The 20,172-nt window shown below is 42.0% G+C and overlaps 2 protein-coding genes across 2 annotated transcripts in view; both read right to left on the bottom strand.

Annotated features, from left to right (window-relative positions):
• PLBD1 (phospholipase B domain containing 1) overlaps positions 1 to 7,055 on the bottom strand; it is a 39,242-nt gene extending 32,187 nt beyond the window's left edge. The window contains exon 1 of the mRNA XM_055711569.1: positions 6,899 to 7,055. Coding sequence (XP_055567544.1) covers positions 6,899 to 6,974 — 76 coding nt within the window. The 5' untranslated portion in view covers positions 6,975 to 7,055. The remainder of the gene's footprint in view (positions 1 to 6,898) is intronic.
• Positions 7,056 to 11,297: 4,242 nt separating this feature from the next.
• GUCY2C (guanylate cyclase 2C) overlaps positions 11,298 to 20,172 on the bottom strand; it is a 48,324-nt gene continuing 39,449 nt past the window's right edge. The window contains exons 21-27 of the mRNA XM_014281647.3: positions 18,516 to 18,674; positions 16,957 to 17,149; positions 16,377 to 16,551; positions 15,343 to 15,441; positions 14,484 to 14,578; positions 13,763 to 13,839; positions 11,298 to 11,902 (exon numbers count right to left, since the gene is read on the bottom strand). Coding sequence (XP_014137122.1) covers positions 11,728 to 11,902; positions 13,763 to 13,839; positions 14,484 to 14,578; positions 15,343 to 15,441; positions 16,377 to 16,551; positions 16,957 to 17,149; positions 18,516 to 18,674 — 973 coding nt within the window. The 3' untranslated portion in view covers positions 11,298 to 11,727. The remainder of the gene's footprint in view (positions 11,903 to 13,762; positions 13,840 to 14,483; positions 14,579 to 15,342; positions 15,442 to 16,376; positions 16,552 to 16,956; positions 17,150 to 18,515; positions 18,675 to 20,172) is intronic.

Here is a 20,172-nt window from a genome sequence, read left to right as displayed (position 1 = left end):
TATCCAGACAGCTTTTGAGTACTTACAAGGATGGAGGTTTCACAGCTTCTCTGGGCAACCTGTGCCAGTGCTCACTCACCCTCATAGTAAAAAGGTGTCTTCTAATGTTCAGAGGGAACCTCCTGTGTTTCAGTTTTGCCCACTGCCTCTGGTCCTGTCCCTGGGCACCACTGAAAAGAGCCTGGTTCTGTCTTCTTTACACCCTCCCTTCAGGCATTTGTACACATCCATGAGATCCCGACTGAGCCTCCTGTTCTCCAGGTGGAACAGTCCCAGCTTTCCCAGCTATTCCTCATGTGAGAGCTGCTCCAGTCCCTCAATCACCTTCACAGCCCTTTCCCATACTCTGTCGAGTAGCTCGATCTCTCTTGTACTGGGGAGCCCAGAACTGGGCACCGCACTCTAGGCATGGCCTTACCAGTGCTGAGCAGAGGGAAGGATCACTTCTCTCAACCTGCTGGCAACACTCCTAACACAGCTCAGGAGACAGTTGCCCTTTTTTGCCATAATGGCATATTGCTGGCTTATGTTCAGCTTGGTGTCCACCAGGACTCCCAGACCCTTTTCTGCAAAGCTGCTTTCCAAAGTCAGCCCCAAGCATATATTGGTACATGAGGCCGTTCCTCCCCTAGTCAGGACTTGGCATTTCCCTTTGTGGAACTGCACGAGGTTCCCGCCAGCCCATTTCTCCAGCCTGCTGAGGTCCTTCCGAATGGCAGCAAAGCCCTCTGGTGTATCATCAGCAAACTCACCGAGGGTACACTCTGCCCCATCACCCAGAGAGATAATTAAGGAAGATGCTGAACAGTATTGACCACTGGCATACACGACTGTTACTGGCCTCCAGCCAGGCTTTGTACCACAACACACTATGTCAGTCTTCATGAGACACTTCTCAAGCGAACAGGAAAAGCGTTAACTAGAAACGAATTTTAGTAGTGAAGGACCTGTGGGGTTTTTTTCTCCCATTCTATGAATAGAAGTTTTTACACAAATCTATTTAGAGATGAAGTCACTTCAGGGTCTTGGAACACAGTGTTTAAAAAACATGTTTTTCATCTGCCAGGTACTGAGGCTATTTAAAGGACTGAGACGTGACAAACTTTGGATAGCTTTTCAAGCAGCTATAACATTAGTTTTCTGTTATGTCCTTAACTATCTTCTAGTAATACATGCAGTAATTGCTACTTTAGATTAAGGGTAAACATGGGAATCACTCAGACTGAAAATATCTATAAATAGAAGAGCAGGCTGGTAAAGGTCATCATTAAAAAGAGTCAAAGGCAGGCCACTTCACAAAGCTAAAACTTATATAAGCAAAGAGGTCAGGGAAAGGGAGGTCCTGAGAAGAAGTGGTGCAAGTGGTCAATGCAGAACACAACTTGCCTGTCCAACAGTAAATGGAAAGACTGATTCCAACCAAGAAGCCCACTGTGAGGCAGGGGAGAGGCTGGCCACATGCCCAGTACACAAAGACAGCTGAAGAATGGGTAAAAACAGCAAGAACCAAGTAGGGCAAAAGATAATCTTCTTCCCCATCTCTTCAGTAGGCTGCAAAAAGGTGGTAAGTAGTCAAGAGGAACCAGGGTAGCTGGGCATTGTTATTAGTGCCCACAGACTAAATATGTCAAAGTAAGTCAAAGAAACTTTCTTCTACCTAAAGCAAAATAGCCATCGCTTTCTTTTGTAAAAGAAGGTTGATCCCAGTGCCAGACAGACCTGACACAGGTACTCTAACACAGTAGGCTGTGTTTCTTTGTTTTATGCTCTGCCAGAGCATGAACATGCAAAGCTATTTTCAAAAGTCAGAACAAACTTTTCAATTACCTTTGAAGTTTGCCCTGCCCCAACTTCACTACATGACAGATTTAAACCAAAGGAAACCAGGAGTAGAAGAGGATGGGAAAGAAGGGGAAACATTAAATTACAGGATAATTTGCAACAAACCTGGAGAGGCCTTTAGAGGAACAGCATCAAGGCAGCTGTCATAGATGTGACTTAACAATAATGCTGGAAAAGACCATTTCCCATTACTGAGTTACTATTTTTTTCCCCAACTCATTCAATTATGGTCCCATTTCACCTCACTAATTTTTATGTCAGTTTCTGCAAATCTAACTGCCCTGGTCTAAAGAGTCAAAATGCCTACATGCAAAATCGCTATGTTTATTTCAAGGAACATGTATATAATCATATAGTAATTGTTATAATTTAGAAAATAAGTCTTTCTCTTACTACAGCTAGAGTTAAAACTACAAGTTTGTAAATCTGTGTACACTTAAAACATGCTTTACAGTGTGACTGAAGCATTTGCTATCACCCAGTCTGTTACAATTTTAAGCTGCATTCATCTAAACTAGCAGCACTACCTTTGCCAAGAAAGCCATCCAGAACTGAAGTATAACAGGCAACGTAGATATTCAAGAAGCAACTACACATTTCCAAATAATCCCGTATGTGTCCTGTAACTACAGGAACCTTCCCCTTGAATAATGCTAAGATTTTCATGTTTATTTTTGGAGAGCGAGGCAGGGGTCCAGGTATCCCTTACACTAGCAGCTCTATTGGTAACTTCTACCATATGAATCCAAATCAACTTCTCCATGAATCTCCAAGTCATCCTCTTATCATTGAGGTTAGACTTCCCAGTGTGTAGCTGAGAATGCTGACAAGTATTTCAGCCTATTAAAACTGAGAAGAACAGAAAAGACTGGGACAATCTGTGCTATTCCATAAAAGTATCGCTCAGAACAACCTAAATAACAAGCCAAAGCACACTATTTACTGCAATGAATGACTCAAAATCCCTGGGGACAGGGTAGGTCAGTGGAGTTACCATTCCCTTCCATGCAACCAGCCAGCCAGGAGAACTGCATAGCATCAGCAACACAGAGTTCCACCACAACCACCAGTATACTGTATGGTGGGAGACAGAACTGGAGAAGTGCAATAACAAAACAAGCATGGAAATGAAGCGTTCCTTCTCCTTTCTGCAGTCAGTAGGAACTGGGAGGAATATTTCCTCAAACTGCCTGTTTTTAAAAAGATACATCAATGATTTTGTTAAAGATCCAGAAATAGGGACTACATTTGGGAGAGTGTTAAGAATTTCTTCAACAAGTAAGAAGTATCTGCTTTTAGCCAAGTTTATACCCTAAATAATGGAAAAATGAAAATATTTTGGCCATGGCTAGGAGGTAGTGGTAATCCCCTTGGTTTTTAGGCCAAAATGACAAAACCATTCTCTGTCTTTTTGGTTCAATACAGTCACTTGCAAGGTTATGTTAAAAGTGGAAATTGTCTTTTATTTGGTGGCAGCGGGAGAGTGAAAATGCATACATGTTCATAAGAATATGGAGAAAGCAATTAAAGGAAATACTAAAGTAGAGGACCGAGGCAAGATGAAACAAAGAGGAAACCGGACACTGAAAAGGATATGAACGAGTAGCAGTAACTTGTAATGAAAGAACAGAATAGTGGAAGAAAGCAGTACAACTAGATGGCACAAGACCATCTAACAAACACTATTTGATAATTGTCACTGATATTTATTAAATAAACTATACCTACAAAAATAACACCTCACATGCCTTAAGACTACCAGTAAAATTTGTTCGGCAATATGCAACAGCTGCTTTTCCTTATGCTTTCCCAGCCATAAGCTGTTTTAAAGACATACATATAACTAGGTAGGCTACTGGACTTTCCAACTGAGAAATTAACAGAACTCCCTTTTCCTTGTAGATGAAAGAGCTGCAGTGTCTGGGGGTGAGAATTAATATTAGTATTTTTCTTGGTCTGAGAAACAAGCCAACTTACCAGCAACGAAGCATGGATTAGGTTGCATGTAACAACCTAAATTAACAACTGTGAGCATCTCCTAATAACAGGAAAACCCGTGGCTTCCTTAACTATTATTTTTTATATTTAATTTACATGCCTATTTTTATCTCCGCCTTTTCAATTGTGAAGGTTTTTGTAGATGTGTTAGTACATATTCTGTAGATTGCACCTATACACTTTCCACTAAATGAGGAAGCCATCACTCTGCTGTTTCAGTGAAAACCAGCTTTGCACAACTTAGAAACAGAAAAAAAACTAGTAAAAAGTTGCACATCTCCTGTTTTCGGTATACGCTCTCCTACAGCTGATGTTCAGTAGTAAAGATTATATTAGCACAGTACAGCATTTAAATATTTCAGGTCAACCTTAACAGGGAGCATCTGATGTTTCTGCTCAATTTTGTAATTTGATATTTTGTCCTATTTTCCCATTAAAACTTTTAGAACTATCCTTTTAACTATTCAAAAAAGGTTGTATACCTCTATGGTACAACTGAGACTTCCAAGTACAGTTATGATTAGAATCCATTACAAAACAAATGTTAAGTACTTCAGGACTTCTTCAGAGATTAGCTTAAACCACACGAGAACTTAACACAAACCCCAGTAATTTTCAATTAAAGGGGTAAATGCTTTCTTGTTCTGCTTGAATACAAGCTATTTGTGTTTTCTGTTCTACTGGCCTTAATTCATCCTATTTCCTCTTACATTTCAGATCTAAATAATTTGCCAGTTTGCCTCTAACAGGTCTGTCATTATTTGAAGCCTAATCCCCTGATTTGTTCTTACATGAGAGAGAAGTAATATTCAAATGTGAACTATTAAGAGTTTGAGTCTGGTATGGTTTTCATGTTCACAAGGATACTTACTAGTAAAGCTTAGCTAATGAAGTAAACTTGCCAAAACAGTTATAGGTCATCCAAAGAGGAAACAAAAATAATAAGTTTCGTAAGTAGCTTCACTAATCTCCTAGACCCTCAATTTAAGTCATTTTTACCAGAGAACATTCTTCAGAAAGTTTCCAAACTGTATGATGAAGAATCTTCAAGGCATTTGAAATGCCAAAAAAGAATGAACCAATTACAAAAAAAATAAAATCACAATGCTGAAGGCCAAGTTTACTCCATGAAATAGCCTAAAGGCATTTCTATTTGCTCCTTAGTGGTTTTCTACTTCCATTGTGATATAAGGAAACAGGCAGGTATTGCTGAAAGTATTTCATACTCTCAACTTCCTTTCACTTCCTCTGCATCATTTATGGTTGACCCTTCCCTCAATCCTGCTAATGTAGTGGTAAAGTTTTTGCCAATTCAGTAAAGTTTGAAAGGCAGGTCTGCAAGGTGAGGTAGGGCTGTCTGCAAAATGATACGCTTGTAACATTTTGGACACATTAAAACAACTGTTAACTGAATTTCTCCTTGTTTTGTGGCAATTAATAAATGAACTAGGAATTTCCTAGAAGATAAGCACTGAATCCAGCCTTTAAGATCTCCAGAATTCATTGAAAGCAGTAAAAGAGGGAGAAAATCTCCTGCTGAGATTTGCTCCCCAAAACCCTACTATTGCCAACAGTACAAATGGCATCCAGAATTCTCTAATGGGCATTCTGCTCCAAATGGCTGCTGTCTGTCACCAACGTCTATTGATCTTCCAGAAGCAGCTTCACTTTCACATACTCCACTCTTGCTCGGCATCCCTTAAATTCCCTCATTTAAAGACTCCTTTCCCTGCCCTTCCAGTTGCTAGTAAATGTTCCACACTTTGAAAAAAAAAAAAAAATAACATCCCTCACTAGCATGTCTTTTCTAGCACATGGTTAGATACCACAGCGCATGGTGCCCACAGCTGCAATGATTCTCAAACCAAGAAGAAATGCAATTTTTAAGTGGAAAGCCAAGAATCTATAAAAAACTGTGAAGCTCACCAAAATATGCCATTATGGCATTTGCCAAATTCTGTTTCCATCTAAATCTGACTCTGAAGTTGCAACAAGAATAAAGCCCTAAAATCAGGAGACAGAAAAGCTGTAGCAGTCAACAAGCTCAAAATCATTACTAAAGTTTGTTATTGAATTAGGTTAATGACAGTCTTACAGCTTTAACTTTAAAAGTATTATATTATGTAGGCATATGATAAAAAACAATGGAGAGCACAAAACTAGCATGAAGTGGTGCTTGTACCATAGAAAACAATTTTAGTTTTTCAAGGCGAACCAGATACTGGTAACATACTTACTCTAATGGCAGCGCAAGTTAACGACTCGGCAAACATCAGATCATGCAATAGGTTTGAGCTCTGAAACACGCACAATGCTCTACCCCACAGGGTAGCAATAAAACCCTGTTACGGATGCAGGTTGCAGCATGCTGTAGGCCACCGCGCCAGAATTAAGCGTCCATCCCAAATGATTCCCGTGCGTGCACATTACATCAAAAACCAGCACCGCTGGGAGTTCAAGGCACCTTCTCATCTGTGGAACCCGTAGTTTCGTTCCCCTCGCCCATTCGGGGAACTGGAAAGGTGTTTTGAAAAGTATGCAGGAACGAAGTGCCCCGCACTGAACATCCACCAGGCACCACGGCCCAGCCCGCCCTGGCCGGGGCATGAGGCGCCCCCGGAGCCAGCCCAGGGGGCAGCCGAGACCCTCCCCGCCCGCAGGGCCGCTCCGGGCGGTGAGGGGCTTACGGCCGCGACGGGCGGCCCCGGCACTGCCGACGGACGAGGCCCCCCGCCGCCTCGCGCCCGCTTCCAAGGCGGCACGGGGAGCGTGTTCGCCCAGCGCCAGCCGGGGAGGAGGCAGCGAGGAGCCCACGGCGGGGCGCGGAGCCCGGCGAGTCCGCCGGGGCGGGCGAGCCGCGCCGTCTCCGCAGGAGCCACGGCAGCGGCCCAGGCCGGGCTCCGCCGGTAGGACAGCCCCTCCCGGCCGCCTGGCACCCCCGAGGCTGGGGACAGCCCCACTGCCTGCCTCCCTTCCCGCCCGCCCCGGCGAGAGGGCTCCGAGGTGAACCTCCCCTGCCGCCCCCTCTGGGCCGGCCCCCGCCCCCGGCTCGCCTCACCTGCTCGGCCCCCCGCCGCCGCCCACAGGAGGACAAGCCCCCAGCAGCAGCACACGCTGCCGCCGAGCCGGACCATGCTGCTGCTGCTCCCCCGCGACTCCGCCGGGCGCCGAGAGGCGGCGGGACTTTAAGAAGTTCCATCGCTCAGGGCAGGTCTCGCCGCTGCCCCCGCCTCCTCTGGCGCCCGCCCCGGTGGCTGTGCCGGGGCGAGAGCTGCCCCCGAGCCGGCCGCCCTCTCCCCTCCGCCTGCGGGATGTGCCCCGGGGGCAGCCGGCTGCGGCGGCCGCTTTTCTCGCCCCGTTTCCCGCCCAAAGTGTCGTGGCGGCAGCTCTGAGGCGGCCGTTGGGCCCGGGGCTGCCGGCTGGCCTGCGGCCCGGCCACCTCCCCACCTGGCGTGTCAGTGGCGATGGCAGAAGCCGCTGGGGAAAGCGTTAGGTCAAGCTTAGCAGAGAGCCCAGGGCCCCAGCATCTTCCTGGTCTCGGCACTTGTTTGGAGCCTGCCTGGCCCGGGCGGGACGTGGGGTGCAGCCCGGGCGGAGGTCAGGCCTCACCACAATGCTGGCCAGCCTGGTGAGACACAAGGCAGTGAGGAGGGAGCGCCAGGCTGGCCACTGGGCTTGCTAAGAGTGATTATCCCAAAAGGCTTGAAGGTTTATCAGGAAAGGCCCCCATTAAGCAACAGGAGTTAGGTGGTGTCTCGTCAAACTACATGTTTTGCATCAGAGGAAGAGCAGCTTTCAGTCCTGTTGAGAAGAAAACTGCTGTGCGTGTCTCAGCAGAAAAGCTCAGGGACAATCCTTTTCCTGGGGTCTACAGATAGAGACAGCTTGCTGTGGGATTTTCCCCTGCCCCTGTGATTCAGATCATTTTGAGAAACTGCCTTTTCTTCTTTCCCAGTGTTGGATATTCTACTGCTGTCCTAAAACATCCACTGTTGGGATTACGTGTTTTGGTAATTGTTAAAGATAGTTCAAATTTGATACCGCTGCCTGTAATAGCCTCATATAACAAGGTCACATGCCAAACAGTTCAGGCCAAGTAGCAAGCCTTGGCCTGAAGCCCAGGGTAAAGCCATGTAGCACTGCTGCTGGCTGAACGGATCCTTATCGATCCCTGCTTTGTTTTGGGGTACTTTTCCCTAAGAGATAAGGATAAAATACAGTACTGTTATTTTTTTTTTCCTCACCAGAGAAAAATAACTCTTAAATGTCAAATCATGAATGGATGCTGTGTTGGAGGCATATATTCAAAAGGCTTTTCCAAATGAAAAATTCACCTCCATCACATGCTGCTCTCAGTTTGACTGTATTGGTGAAATAAAATACAAAATTATATTTTCTATAGAATTCCCTGTATAGGATTACTACAGGGGGGAAAAAAATACACTCTGTACACGTCATGGGCATGGCCAGGAACTGGAGGCACATGTGAACCAGGATAGAGAGCACAAATACACAATGATGAAACAGAAGGGGAGTGTGGATGAGTGATGAATGGCGCTCCTCAAGGGGCTGCTATTGAGACCAGTGCTGTTCAACATCTTTGTTGATGGCATGGACAGTGGGATGGAGTGCACCCACACCACCACCAAGCTGAGTGGTGCAGTCAACACGCTGCAGGGAAGGGATGCCATCCAGTGGGACCTCAAGAGGCTTGAGAGTTGGGCTGGGGTGAACCTCATGAAATTCAGCAAGGCCAGATGCAAGGTCCTACGCATAGGTCGGGGCAATCCCAAGCACAAATACAGGCTGGGTAGAGAATGGATTGAAAGCAGCCCCGAGGAGAAGGACTTGGTGGTGTTGGTTGATGAGAAACTCAAGATAACACAGCAATGAGCACTTGCAGCCCAGAAAGCCAACCATATCCTGGGCTGCATCAAAAGAAACATGACCAGCAGGTCAGGGAAGGTGATTGTCCCCCTCTACTGTACTCTCATGAGACCCCACCTGCAGTACTGTGTTCAGCTCTGGGGCCCCCAACATAAGAAGGACATGAACCTGTTGGAGCAGGTGCAGAGGGCCACAAAGATGATCAGAGAGCTGGAGCACCTCTCCTGTGAAGATGTGCAGAGAGTTGGGGTTGTTCAGCCTGGAGAAGAGAAGGCTCTGGGGAGTGGGGAGACGATATAGCAGCCTCCCAGTACCTAAAGGAGACCTACAGGAAAGCTGGAGAGGGACTTTTTACAAAGGCACGTTGTGATAGCACAAGGGGTAATGGCTTTAAGCTGAAAAGGGGTAGATTTAGATTAGATAGAAGGAAGAAATTCTTCACTGCGAGTGTGGTGAGGCACTGTCCCATCCCTGGCAGTGTTCAAGGTTGGATGGGGCTTTGAGCAACCTGGTCTAGTGGAAGGTGGAACTAGATGATCTTTAAGGTCTTTTCCAAACCAAACCATTTTATGATTCTATGATTCTACGCATGACAAAAATGAGATGGCGACAAGGGTGGAGTCTGAATATGACCTAACAGCTACAAAGCTCATGATGTGTATTTGGAAAGATTCACTTCCACATGCTTCCAGCCCAGTGATTTGCAGGATTTTTTTTAATGTGAGTTAAGTTCCAATGAATGGTGATGACACAGCCAAAATCCTTTCCACTTGGAGAACAAAAGTTTATCTCACACTAGGTTTATAATATAATGTTTCACTGCTTAAAAAAAGCAGGAGAGGTGAATGACTAGACCTTCAGTGACAGATTTCTTATGGTAGAGAGCTCTTTGATCTAACATTTGGTGACAAGATGCAACGGTAAGGCATTGAATCTAAGACAGATTCAAACTAGAAACCAGCAGCAAACTTTTAAAATGGGTAGTCAAAATTGGTTTTATTGTCATGTATGGTGACAGATACATGCAAGGACAAAACTATGTAGAAAACAAACCTACCAGAAGATAGGTCCATCAACTCATTGCTAAGGTAACTATTTATCTTCAAATAATTATATGAAATTTATGAGCTGAAGAACGCAGGAAAGAGAAGGGCTACTGAAAACTAAACACTGTTTAATGGTCTCAACCAGTGTCAGCGGACATTTGCTGTAAAATAATTTTTATCTCAGAGGTGCCAAGGATAGAAGCCATAAAACTCTTCTTCAAAAAATAGCCTTACATCAAGTCAAAGATCAGAGCAGGTCTGCCTAACATAGTAGTGGTGGGCTTCTTCAGGCTTGAGGAGTCCAGCGCTTAACACTGCATTACAGCTACACTGGCTGAGTGTATAGCCCAGTGGTGCCATTTGCACACTCAAATGCAAACACAGAGACCAAGCTTGTCGATTGGCACCGTGGGGCAGTCAGTAGCAGACTGCAGTCTTTTAATGTACAGATATTCTTTTTAACACCTACCAGTTTTAGAATACAAGTAATTTTTTTCTATCCTCATTCCAATGAACACTTCATTAGGACACAGACATATATATTTTATATATATATATATATATATGTATTAGAATATAATAGAATATGGTATGGTATTAGTGCCAGTGCAACTGTAAGATCAGTTACACATAATGCTGTGGCTATTGGTTACATATTATCTGCTGTTTCTGTGTATACAGTGTTCCTGAGTGTGGGAATTTACATTCTTTAAATAAGAGTATAAGCCCTACAGCACCTAAGTATTTAGTTTTTCCAGTATTTCATTTTTGCACTTCAGATCTGTCTATTTACACCTAGGTTGTTCTTTTTGTGTGTGTGTGTTCTTACAAAGGCAGTTTAGGTTGACAAAGAAAAAACAGGCAACTGGCTTGTGCTTTTTAAAAAAATTTAAGTTGTTAACTTGGACAAAAATGCTGTACATAAAAGAACTATTTTTCACCGAATTTTATGGTTTGAAAACTGACCAAGATTTGACAATGGTGAAAGAAGTATCTCTGCTTTGAAAGCCACCAATGCACAAAAGGCCTTTGCAAAAATTTCACTCACTAGTTGTTATTTCTTCATATGAATGCTGATTTTCTTTTACACGTGTCCCTTGTGCTTTGGTTGCTTTTTAAAGCTGTTTATTAGTATAAATGCCATGATATCAGTTAATGAGTGAATCATCTGAGTAAACCTGAGTTCTGCCTGGTTGTGAAATTTCATCCAAAAGTTGAATTGAAAGTTTCTGAGGTTTAAGGAGTTCAGATAAGTTTTTCCTTCATTTCTGTTGCACTTCTGATTTGGAGGCAGAAGCAGAAGTGGAGAAAAGATATGAAAGTGTGTGGTTTTGCAAGATTTCCAGTTTCATTTTGCAGGCCCAAGAGATTCAGAAAAGCTTTAGAAACCATACAACTTCTGGAGTAATCTCCCAAGGTAAATAACAGAAGTGTTGTCTCTTGAACAAAGTCAGCTTGATTTAACAAAACATGTGAGAGACAGGGGAAAACAACAGAAGCAGAAAAATGGAAACATATCCAGGATTTATGTATGATATGTTTAATGTTATTTTCAAATATATTACAGCAAATCTTTCTTCAAATAAAAATTACAAATTAAATACAACATTTAAAAATCATGTCAAGTTAAGGCTTTGCTGTGAATATTTTTAGAAGTGGATTATTGAACTGGCTATCACATTTAAAAAGCTAACCAAAACAAAAAACCCCAAACTATTTTCCAGACTCAAGTGCAGATATTTTCATTTACCTCAAATCAGGCTGCATGTGTCCTACTGAAGTCATCCAACAATTTCAATGTTACAGTGGAGAGAGGTTTGATTTACTCATAGCAGGTCGGATGGTAGAAAGGATGCTTGAAAAGGTATTTCCTTTCTGCTATAAGCCTCCAGCCTTCACATGAAGTAGTCCAGAGAGTTGCTGCAGCTTTTTGAGTCACAGTAGACATCCAGTTCTAAAGATATGTGGCAGAATTCTCTGTGCTGACCAGTTGCAGGTATTCCAGGGTACCTGATCGGTAGCTAGCTACCCGTGAAAGCTCTTGCATCTTGGATCCTTCATTTTCCCTTTTCTGAAGAATATTGGTTATCATTTCTGCTAAGTCATCTTGTAACCGCTGCTGGTTCTCCCTGAAAGCAACAGAACAGGAAAAAAAAAATCAACAGTTCACACATTTTTAGTGATCCCCAGATCTCCAGTGTCTTTTAAACATTTCTATCCCAGGATTATCTTCATTACATTCACACACCACTGATAAAATGTGTGGGTAGAACCAAATTCAGGTTCTGGATTTGGGAATAGAATTCAGGATTTCCATGTGATTTTTCCAGTTGACATGGATCAGAATCTCTGAACAGGAGGTGTGTAGCTGTGTCATTATCGACCTTAAAAAAATTGATCATTTGCATAAAAAGTAAGACATTAATTAGATTCACTCCTAATCAAAATAGATTCTAGCTCTCAACACCATTACTGGCACCAGCACTTGCACCATTTAACTTCTAGTGGGCTTCAGTAACAGAGTTGCGACCTTTTCATAAATTTCTGCAGTGTATCTGGCTTTTGCTGGAGTACCCCCCATATAACATTTTTAAGGGGCAATTTTATCAGTCACAACATATATGAGGAAGTGAAAACAAAAACATCGCTGACCACAGTGATCCAGCTCAAGAGGTACTTTCAATAGTTGAATTCCAGAATTGCCAATTTTATAATTCTGATAGTCTCAACAGATCATAGTAATTAAAAATAAGGAGTTCTAAGTTTATAAAAGAGATGTATCGTAGAATTAGGCTGGACAGTATTTCCTGCTCAGCACAGAGACAAACACTTGTACTTTCCACTAAAAAAAAAAGAAAGTTTGTGACATTCTGTAGTAGATTAAAAGTTTGATTGTTTCTGTTTTGCAAATGTCCTGAGAAAACCTTTAGCTTTCTCTTAGCCTCCTCTTCTCTTTTAGGTGCATAGGAATTAACAAGCAAAACATTTTATTTGTGCAATGAACACATTGTGTGAGATTCAAAACTTTTGCAGTAGAAGTAAGTGGTAACTTTACGTATGTCTTTCACCATAAGGGAATGGTGATACATACCAGCATATCTGGCAGATACAGTTTGCAATATAATTGCTTCAAGTTGTACTGAAACACAGTCATTTCAAAGCAGACGGCAGCAAATTCCCACTTAGTAAAGAGCAACTGTATGCAGGATTTTAGAGCAGAAAGTGAGGAACTTACACATCTAATGAGTTTGCAGGAAATAATGCAGTACTTGTGTGCAAAATACACATGAAGTAAATGCAACCAGCTACCCTGACTTCAATTTTGCGTAGTTTATAACAAACAGCACCTCCACTATTACTATATTTTATTCAATACTAATACAAAATGATAGCTCAATTCCAAGATATCAACCTCATTTTTCTTCCCTGACAACTTATCTCTTATGTGTTAGAAAGTAAGTTTTTGTTCCATTTGGAAAGACTTCGTGCCTGTGCAATACTACAGTAGCTTTCTCCACCTCTTCTAGCAGAATACTGCTCAAAATCCTGCAAGTTTCATCCCTCCTATGAATTCCCCTGCAAGAGCTCACAGGCATAACAGGGATCTGAGCATTCAGTTGCAGTTATCCTCTCACTGTATTGTCACACGCAGGTGCCATTAAGATTAAAATTTTGGAAATATTAATGTTTTTAATTTTTCTGTCCATCTCTTGCACTTAGCACATCAGCAATTGTCCTATAAGTCTTAATTCCCTTCCAAGGAAATGAACAGGTTGAGCACTTATATACACAAATAACCTTCAGCACATGCATAGTTCCATGTCGTGAATATTTACACGTTTATATGCACATATACTGTTAAGCCTCTAACTGCTGAAGGCAAGCTGAGTGGTATAAAAAACCCCACAAGTGCCAGGGAGGAACAGTGAAAGCTAAAGGGCAAAGACTGGGAATTTCTCTTCCCTTTTAACATATAAAGATCATCTTACACAGAAGGAGGTGTTGGAAGATTGTATTTCTTGTCCTCAGTACCCGTCAACCAGTAGGTAATCTCTGTTCCTCTGCCCTAAATATGTATGAAAAAGAAGAGAAAGCACAATTTCAGGATTAGAATGTAATTTCCTGTTGTTAATTTATTTAAATAATGCTGCATTGCACATCGTGCTGTGTTTGTCTTTGCTTGTTTTCAGTAACTGATGCTCACAGCAAAGGTTTAAAAATCAGATGTGAGAAGAACAAGAATGGAGATACAGCTGTGCACCCACTCCCTTGTTCCATGACTTGAAACACACACTGTGGGAGAGGTGAGCTGTGCTGCCTGCCATCAGCTCCCAAGCACAGACATCTGCCAAGTGTAATAGACTGAAATAAATGGATTGGTAGATAGACAGATATGGGAGCATGAGCAAATTAACAATAGATTCCTCTTCCCTTCCATCAGATGAATTCACTCCACAATTTTCTATTACAAATGGTATGTTTCATTTATTCTCCACATCTTTACGTTGCTTTAATTTATGATTTAGGGAGCTCTTCATTGTTTTGTCTTTATAGAAGTGTCTTCCACCATTAGAGACTGTGATACCAGTTGGTCTGTAACCCTTGTTCCCCAGCTGTTAATCAAGTTGTAGGGTACTCTCAGCTATATAATATACTTCTGTATTATCCCTCTAGTAGTCTGTGTTCATGCATGCATATTGTAAAGGTTACCTTCAAGTATGTTTCTCCTCTCACTTCATACTGGAATTGGCAGTCTGTTCTTTTCAGGATGTTGATAGTGGAACCACTTACATGAATCCTTAAAGCTAAAAAATTAAGAGGCAATGAAAGCTCAGCCTGAAGATATACCACATAATGATATTGTATATATGAAAGCCGGTGCTATAGCAGAAGCTCCTCCAATTATTATCAACATAAATTCTGAGAGTCTAATTATATAAGAATCAGTTACATCAATGCACAAAAAATCTGACTCCACTACATAGCACTGTATCTAGGGAAGAATAGCTGGTACAGCCATTGACCTGAAATACAGGTGACTATAGTATCTGTAATATTCAGATGCCAAAAGAGCATAGCTGGGAGTAACCTACAGAGAGAATAGTCATGTGAAGGCACTGTGCAGAAGGAAGACAAAATGGCTCTTGGTACAGTTCCTTAATGGTGAAGTTGAAGACCTAATTGCTTCAACTTAAAATATATAGCATATACAGTCAACATATTTACACAACAAAGCTATAATACAATTCTAGGTTGAACAAATACCTACAATTCATAAAGTAAAATTAAATTCCAGGCACACAAGTATTATACCTTCCAAAGGAACTCAGCCAGTGATCCAGCCTACGTACTCCCTGTTAACCAGCACTAAAACATGAACAAGGAACAATTCTTCATTGCCCAGCTGAACAGTGAAATAATTGGTAATCAAAAAAAATAGGGCTTCTGCATCTTTAAAACTTCTGCAAGCTGATTAAAAATTGTTCTCAGCTGAAAACAGACACTTCAGTCACAAACTAACCAATAACCTTTGGCCTTGTTACACTGACAGCTAAAATTAAATCCTTACGCAAGCCTGTGGATTCCATCCGTGAAGCTGTGTTCACAGTATCTCCAAACAAACAGTAACGAGGCATTTTTATTCCAACCACACCAGCTGCACATGGACCTAGAAGTGGGATGCAGAGAATGAAAAAAGGTGGATCAAGAGACTGTTTTTGGTGTCTCACTGTTGCAGAGTACTGCAGGGACTGCTGGAGCTCTGTGTTCCTCACCAATGGCAATACTCTGTACCTCACTTCCCAAAGTATCTCCTAGTCTCCCCTTCCACTCCAAACCAAACCTAGCTCTTAGTCTTGCATAATCCAATAAAAGCATAAAAAGGACATAGATGCACAGTGCTAATCGTATTTAAACACAATTTCTGCACAGAAAAAGTACAGTTACTAACTGTCAGGTTTGGAAGCAAGAGAAAAAGAGAATAAGCTTAATTATGGAGGGGTGCATAGTGGTGCCTCAAGCAGTTCCCCAGTGCCTCGGTTACTTTCACTGATGTGTTCCTCCCTTGGTAGCTAGTGTTCAGTTGTTTTGTTGAAACAAGAGGAAATATAAAGATAAAATTTCCCAAAGTGCTTGGGATTGTTGAGCTCTTTGCAGTTCCCCCTTGATAAAAAGTATTTTTATGGATAAATTGAAACATTTATTCCTACATAAGCTTGACAGAACTTTTGCCTCCAAAAGCATAAAATGCAGGCCTGCATTTTTTGGCTAGACAAACATAGCTGGCCATGGCTGATCTCTGCTTTGGTCAGGGAAAAGTGATCTATGAAGGCCTATTTCATACAAGTGGCTTAATCATACCATGAACAATGGCAATTGCTCTTCCTAGCTACTGACTTAAGAATGAACGGGCTATTTCACTTATAGGGGAACAAACCAGTGGCTTATTTACTTCTGTTGCTCTTCCACCAGATACATTGTTTTCAACCTAATTCCTCATGAGGAGAGCAGTTAGGTGTGATGTGCTACCAGACCTTCTATGGATGTCTGTTCTGCTGAGAAACAAGGCAACATTGTTACTGCTGGTCTAGCACTACTGTGTACCAGAGTGAATTCCAATGCGGATCCAAACAGGCAGACCCGGCAAATGTCTAAGCTCAAAAGATCCCATGAAGCTGAGGATGTCCAGAGCCATCATGGAGATGTCTACTGCATGCCGGTTGCCATTCCTCTTTGGTAAACCACTGACCACCATGTAAGCATCACCAATGGTCTCCACCTGTGGAAATAAAACTAGAACTCACTACCTGCAAACACAGCAAATTACACATTTAGTTAAAAGCAGAAAGTCTATCAGATCCTGTTGTTCATGATTAAACATTTTTTCCCTGGACAGCAGGATCAAATAGTTGAAAGTAGCTGACACCTTTTTGACTGTTAATAGTTGAAAGTAGCTAACACCTTTTTGACTGTTAATAACTGTACCCAGCATTCCAGATAATGAATATGTGACCAGCCAGTATAGATAATTTGGTATAAGCAGGCACACTAAAAGCATATTGAAATGAGGTAAGCTTGACCTGGTTTTCTCTCTTTTGTCTTTGCTTAGAAGGCAGATTCGCAAATCCACCACAACATTCAATTTTATTTGTGTCCCCTGGTTAAGTGAGCAAAAGCAAATCACCTTGTAAACATCATGATGGTCAAGAATGTGGTCAAAGTTCTTGTAGATATCATTCAGCATATCTACCACCTCCATAGGTGTGCTGTATTTGCAGAGTGTGGTGAAGCCAACAATATCACTGAAGTAGATAGTGACTTCTTCGAATAGCTCTGGTTCTACCAGGCCAGTTTCCTTCAAAGACTTTACTACCGGCCTGTGGAAGCAGAGAAGGCAGGAAGAAAGATGAGTAATGTTTCGTATTAGAGGTATTTGTTCATGCAACCCAACCACATCATTGCTTTCTGTGCAAGAAACACACAATAATTTGCTGAAAACTGCCACTGTAATTGCATTTTAGATGCCCATAATGCCTTTCAGCCAGGGACCTCAAAGCACTTACTAATGTTAATTAATGCGCTACAGCCTTACAAAATCCAAGTGTGTTAATAGCCATGAGGAAACTGAGGCACAGACAGCTGAGATTCTTGGCTAAGTTCAGAAATAGGGATATTGAGTCAAATTTAAAACTGACATTCTGAATCTTCTGACCTGTAGACCTACATTCTACCTACATGATAAGTAAAAACAGACATATTTTTCTGTTTCACTAGCACAGAAGTAATTTCATCCTGATAATTACGTTGCCTCATCCTGATTTCAGATGAGATATTGTAGTCTGATAATTTCATGGAACAAAGATTCAATACCATGACAGTCAATATTTGTTCAGAGGGACCTTAATTTTCTTGCATTTCTAAATCCAGGAAAATCTCTGTTCCTAGTGGAGGTATCTGAGGAGAATAATTGAGAGACTGAGAAGGTTATAGGTGTTGCACAATGCTGTGTTCCGTCTACAATGAAACTATTATAGAGTGGCAGGAACAACAGTGTGAGAAAGGAAACATGGATTCCTTGTTGATGGTGCACGCAATGAGCTCATTTCAAATTTTCCCCAAAAGTGAATTGAACAGATTTTTTTTAAGAAGAGTCATAAAATCAATACTCTGACTACTTAAATACCCTTGAAACTAGTAGTGACATACAAGGGTAGTTTTACTATTCCAAATGTATGCAATACCAAAATCACTGATATTACCAATATTATAATATCAATAATATTTGTCCTGTCCTGACGCATCCGTCTAGCCCAGTCTGGCCCAGACCACCTCAGTTTCTCTGTTGCATTGCTAAATCCCAGCCTGGAGTTGGACTGCACTCCTGCTCTCCAGCTGGAGTCACTCTTTCTACATAGCAAGGTGCTGGAGCAGAACTCTGTGATGTGGGATCACTGTACATCTGTGTGTTCCCAGGAGGGCAGTGAAAAAAGAGGTTTGTGCTGGACAGGAGGATCCTGTGCATTAAGAGAGGCTGAGGAAAGTAACAGGTCCCAGTACCATCTTGACATGAAACTCCACCATAGGGTGGAGACCTCAGGGACAGATTGTTCTTCTTTCCTTCCTAGCAGGATCAGATTAGAGGGGAAGGAAATAGAAGATTAACGTTAATCCCAAACCCCACTCTCCAAGAACCAGACGATATATGTAAATAAAATGCCAGTGAAAATCTTCCTGGCCAGTTACCTTGGAAGTAACATGAAATTAAGCCTGTCTGCTCTGTCTCGCTCTGCCTTGTATAGCTCTGTCCTTTCCTCCACCAGGTGCTCCAGGTTCCGGGAATACAGCTGTAGACGCCTGATCAGGGTATCCATGTAGCTTTCATTTGTCTGGCCATGGTAGTTACTATGAATAACAGAAATACTCAGGAGACAAGTAAGGTTGATGAAAGCACATTGTTGAAAGTCAAAAAGAGACAAAAAAGGAGCAACAGAAAACTTCTCCAGTGTAGCTGGAAAACTGCTTCCATGTAGTTAGAATACAAAGTGCCTCAAGTGCATCATTCCATTTCTTGCTTGGAGGGCTTACGTATACGAACTGAAAGTCTGTGATCCATGCCTGTCACTTGGAGATGGTAATTCTTAAAGCACCCTTAAATCACCTAGCCCTGCTAACATCAGGTCAGCTCCAGGTTACCTTGGGTAATCCATGAACATTCATTTGTAAAAAGTAACTGATAAGCTCAAATCCTGAGAGGAAGCTAAGATAGTAGGTAGAAAAATGTATATAACGTTTAAAAGGAGACTTCAGCCAGAAGAATTAAGACAATTTGGGGCTGCCTGTGTAGAAGATGGAACAATTCAATGGAAGAGTTAGCAGCCCCTGGGCTGGTTTTACTCACAAGATCCTGCAGACTCCAGCCTACTAACTCCTGGAAGCAGAAGTACAGTAAGTAACAAGCCACTCACAACCCCTGTTTGTCTGGCCAACCTGCACTCACCAAATCAGTCTGAAAGTAGATGGGGCCAGGCTGACTAACAGTTAGATTAGTATTGTATCCAACTGGACCTTAAAATCACTCTTACTGTATACAAATATTTATGTCAGGGATGCACCATCTTAGAGCCTCCATGAGGAAAACACTGTGTTGCATGTGGCAAGAGGCAAACTCTTTGCTTTTGTAGAATGGAGGCTTAGGAGCTGAACCAGGACATCTTTCTATTCAGCTGCAGTAGGATTATTCAGTCAATACATTCAGTTATGCTTAGTGCAGTTGTCCTTCTGCCCACGTAAAGTATAAAATTGTGTGAGTACTGCTGGGGTTTGTTGATGAGAAAAGCTTTAAAAATTGGAGAGCAATTTCCCAAGAGAACTGATTAAAAGCTCACTGGCTGGACATTGAAATAATTAATTCAGACCAAACTCTGCAGGAACAATGCAGCACTGTCCAGGTGAAAGGCCTGTATAACCCCACGGGGTTTATTCAACTATGGCCCTTATTATCCCACAACTTTATACCAACAAAACTCTGTAATTAATATTTCTGGTGAGTTATAACACAGCACTTCTGGTCAGCTTAATTTGCGACCATCCAAACTCATTTATGGCACAACCCAGCTCATCCAAACTTTCTAATCATCCTCCAAACATTTATGTGCGTTCGTTTCCTGAAACTTGGATGACATGAGTCACTATCCAACTCTCAACTAGAGACAGGGGGTGAATTACTTGAATCGTTTAAATCTCTAACTATCCAGCTTGCTACTTTCACAATGTACCAATCTGAGGTATAGTGATTGTCTTACCCTCACGCAGCTAACACATGCATAGATTCTCATGCACACACATGTACGTATACATACACACATGCTTGCCTACTTTGCCACCAAAGAACAGAAGAGGA

The sequence above is a fragment of the Falco cherrug genome, chromosome 5 (genome assembly GCF_023634085.1).
Source record: "Falco cherrug isolate bFalChe1 chromosome 5, bFalChe1.pri, whole genome shotgun sequence".
Classification (NCBI taxonomy): domain Eukaryota; kingdom Metazoa; phylum Chordata; class Aves; order Falconiformes; family Falconidae; genus Falco; species Falco cherrug.
Note: the sequence above shows the minus strand (reverse complement) of the source record. Positions and strands in the feature narration are given on the sequence as shown.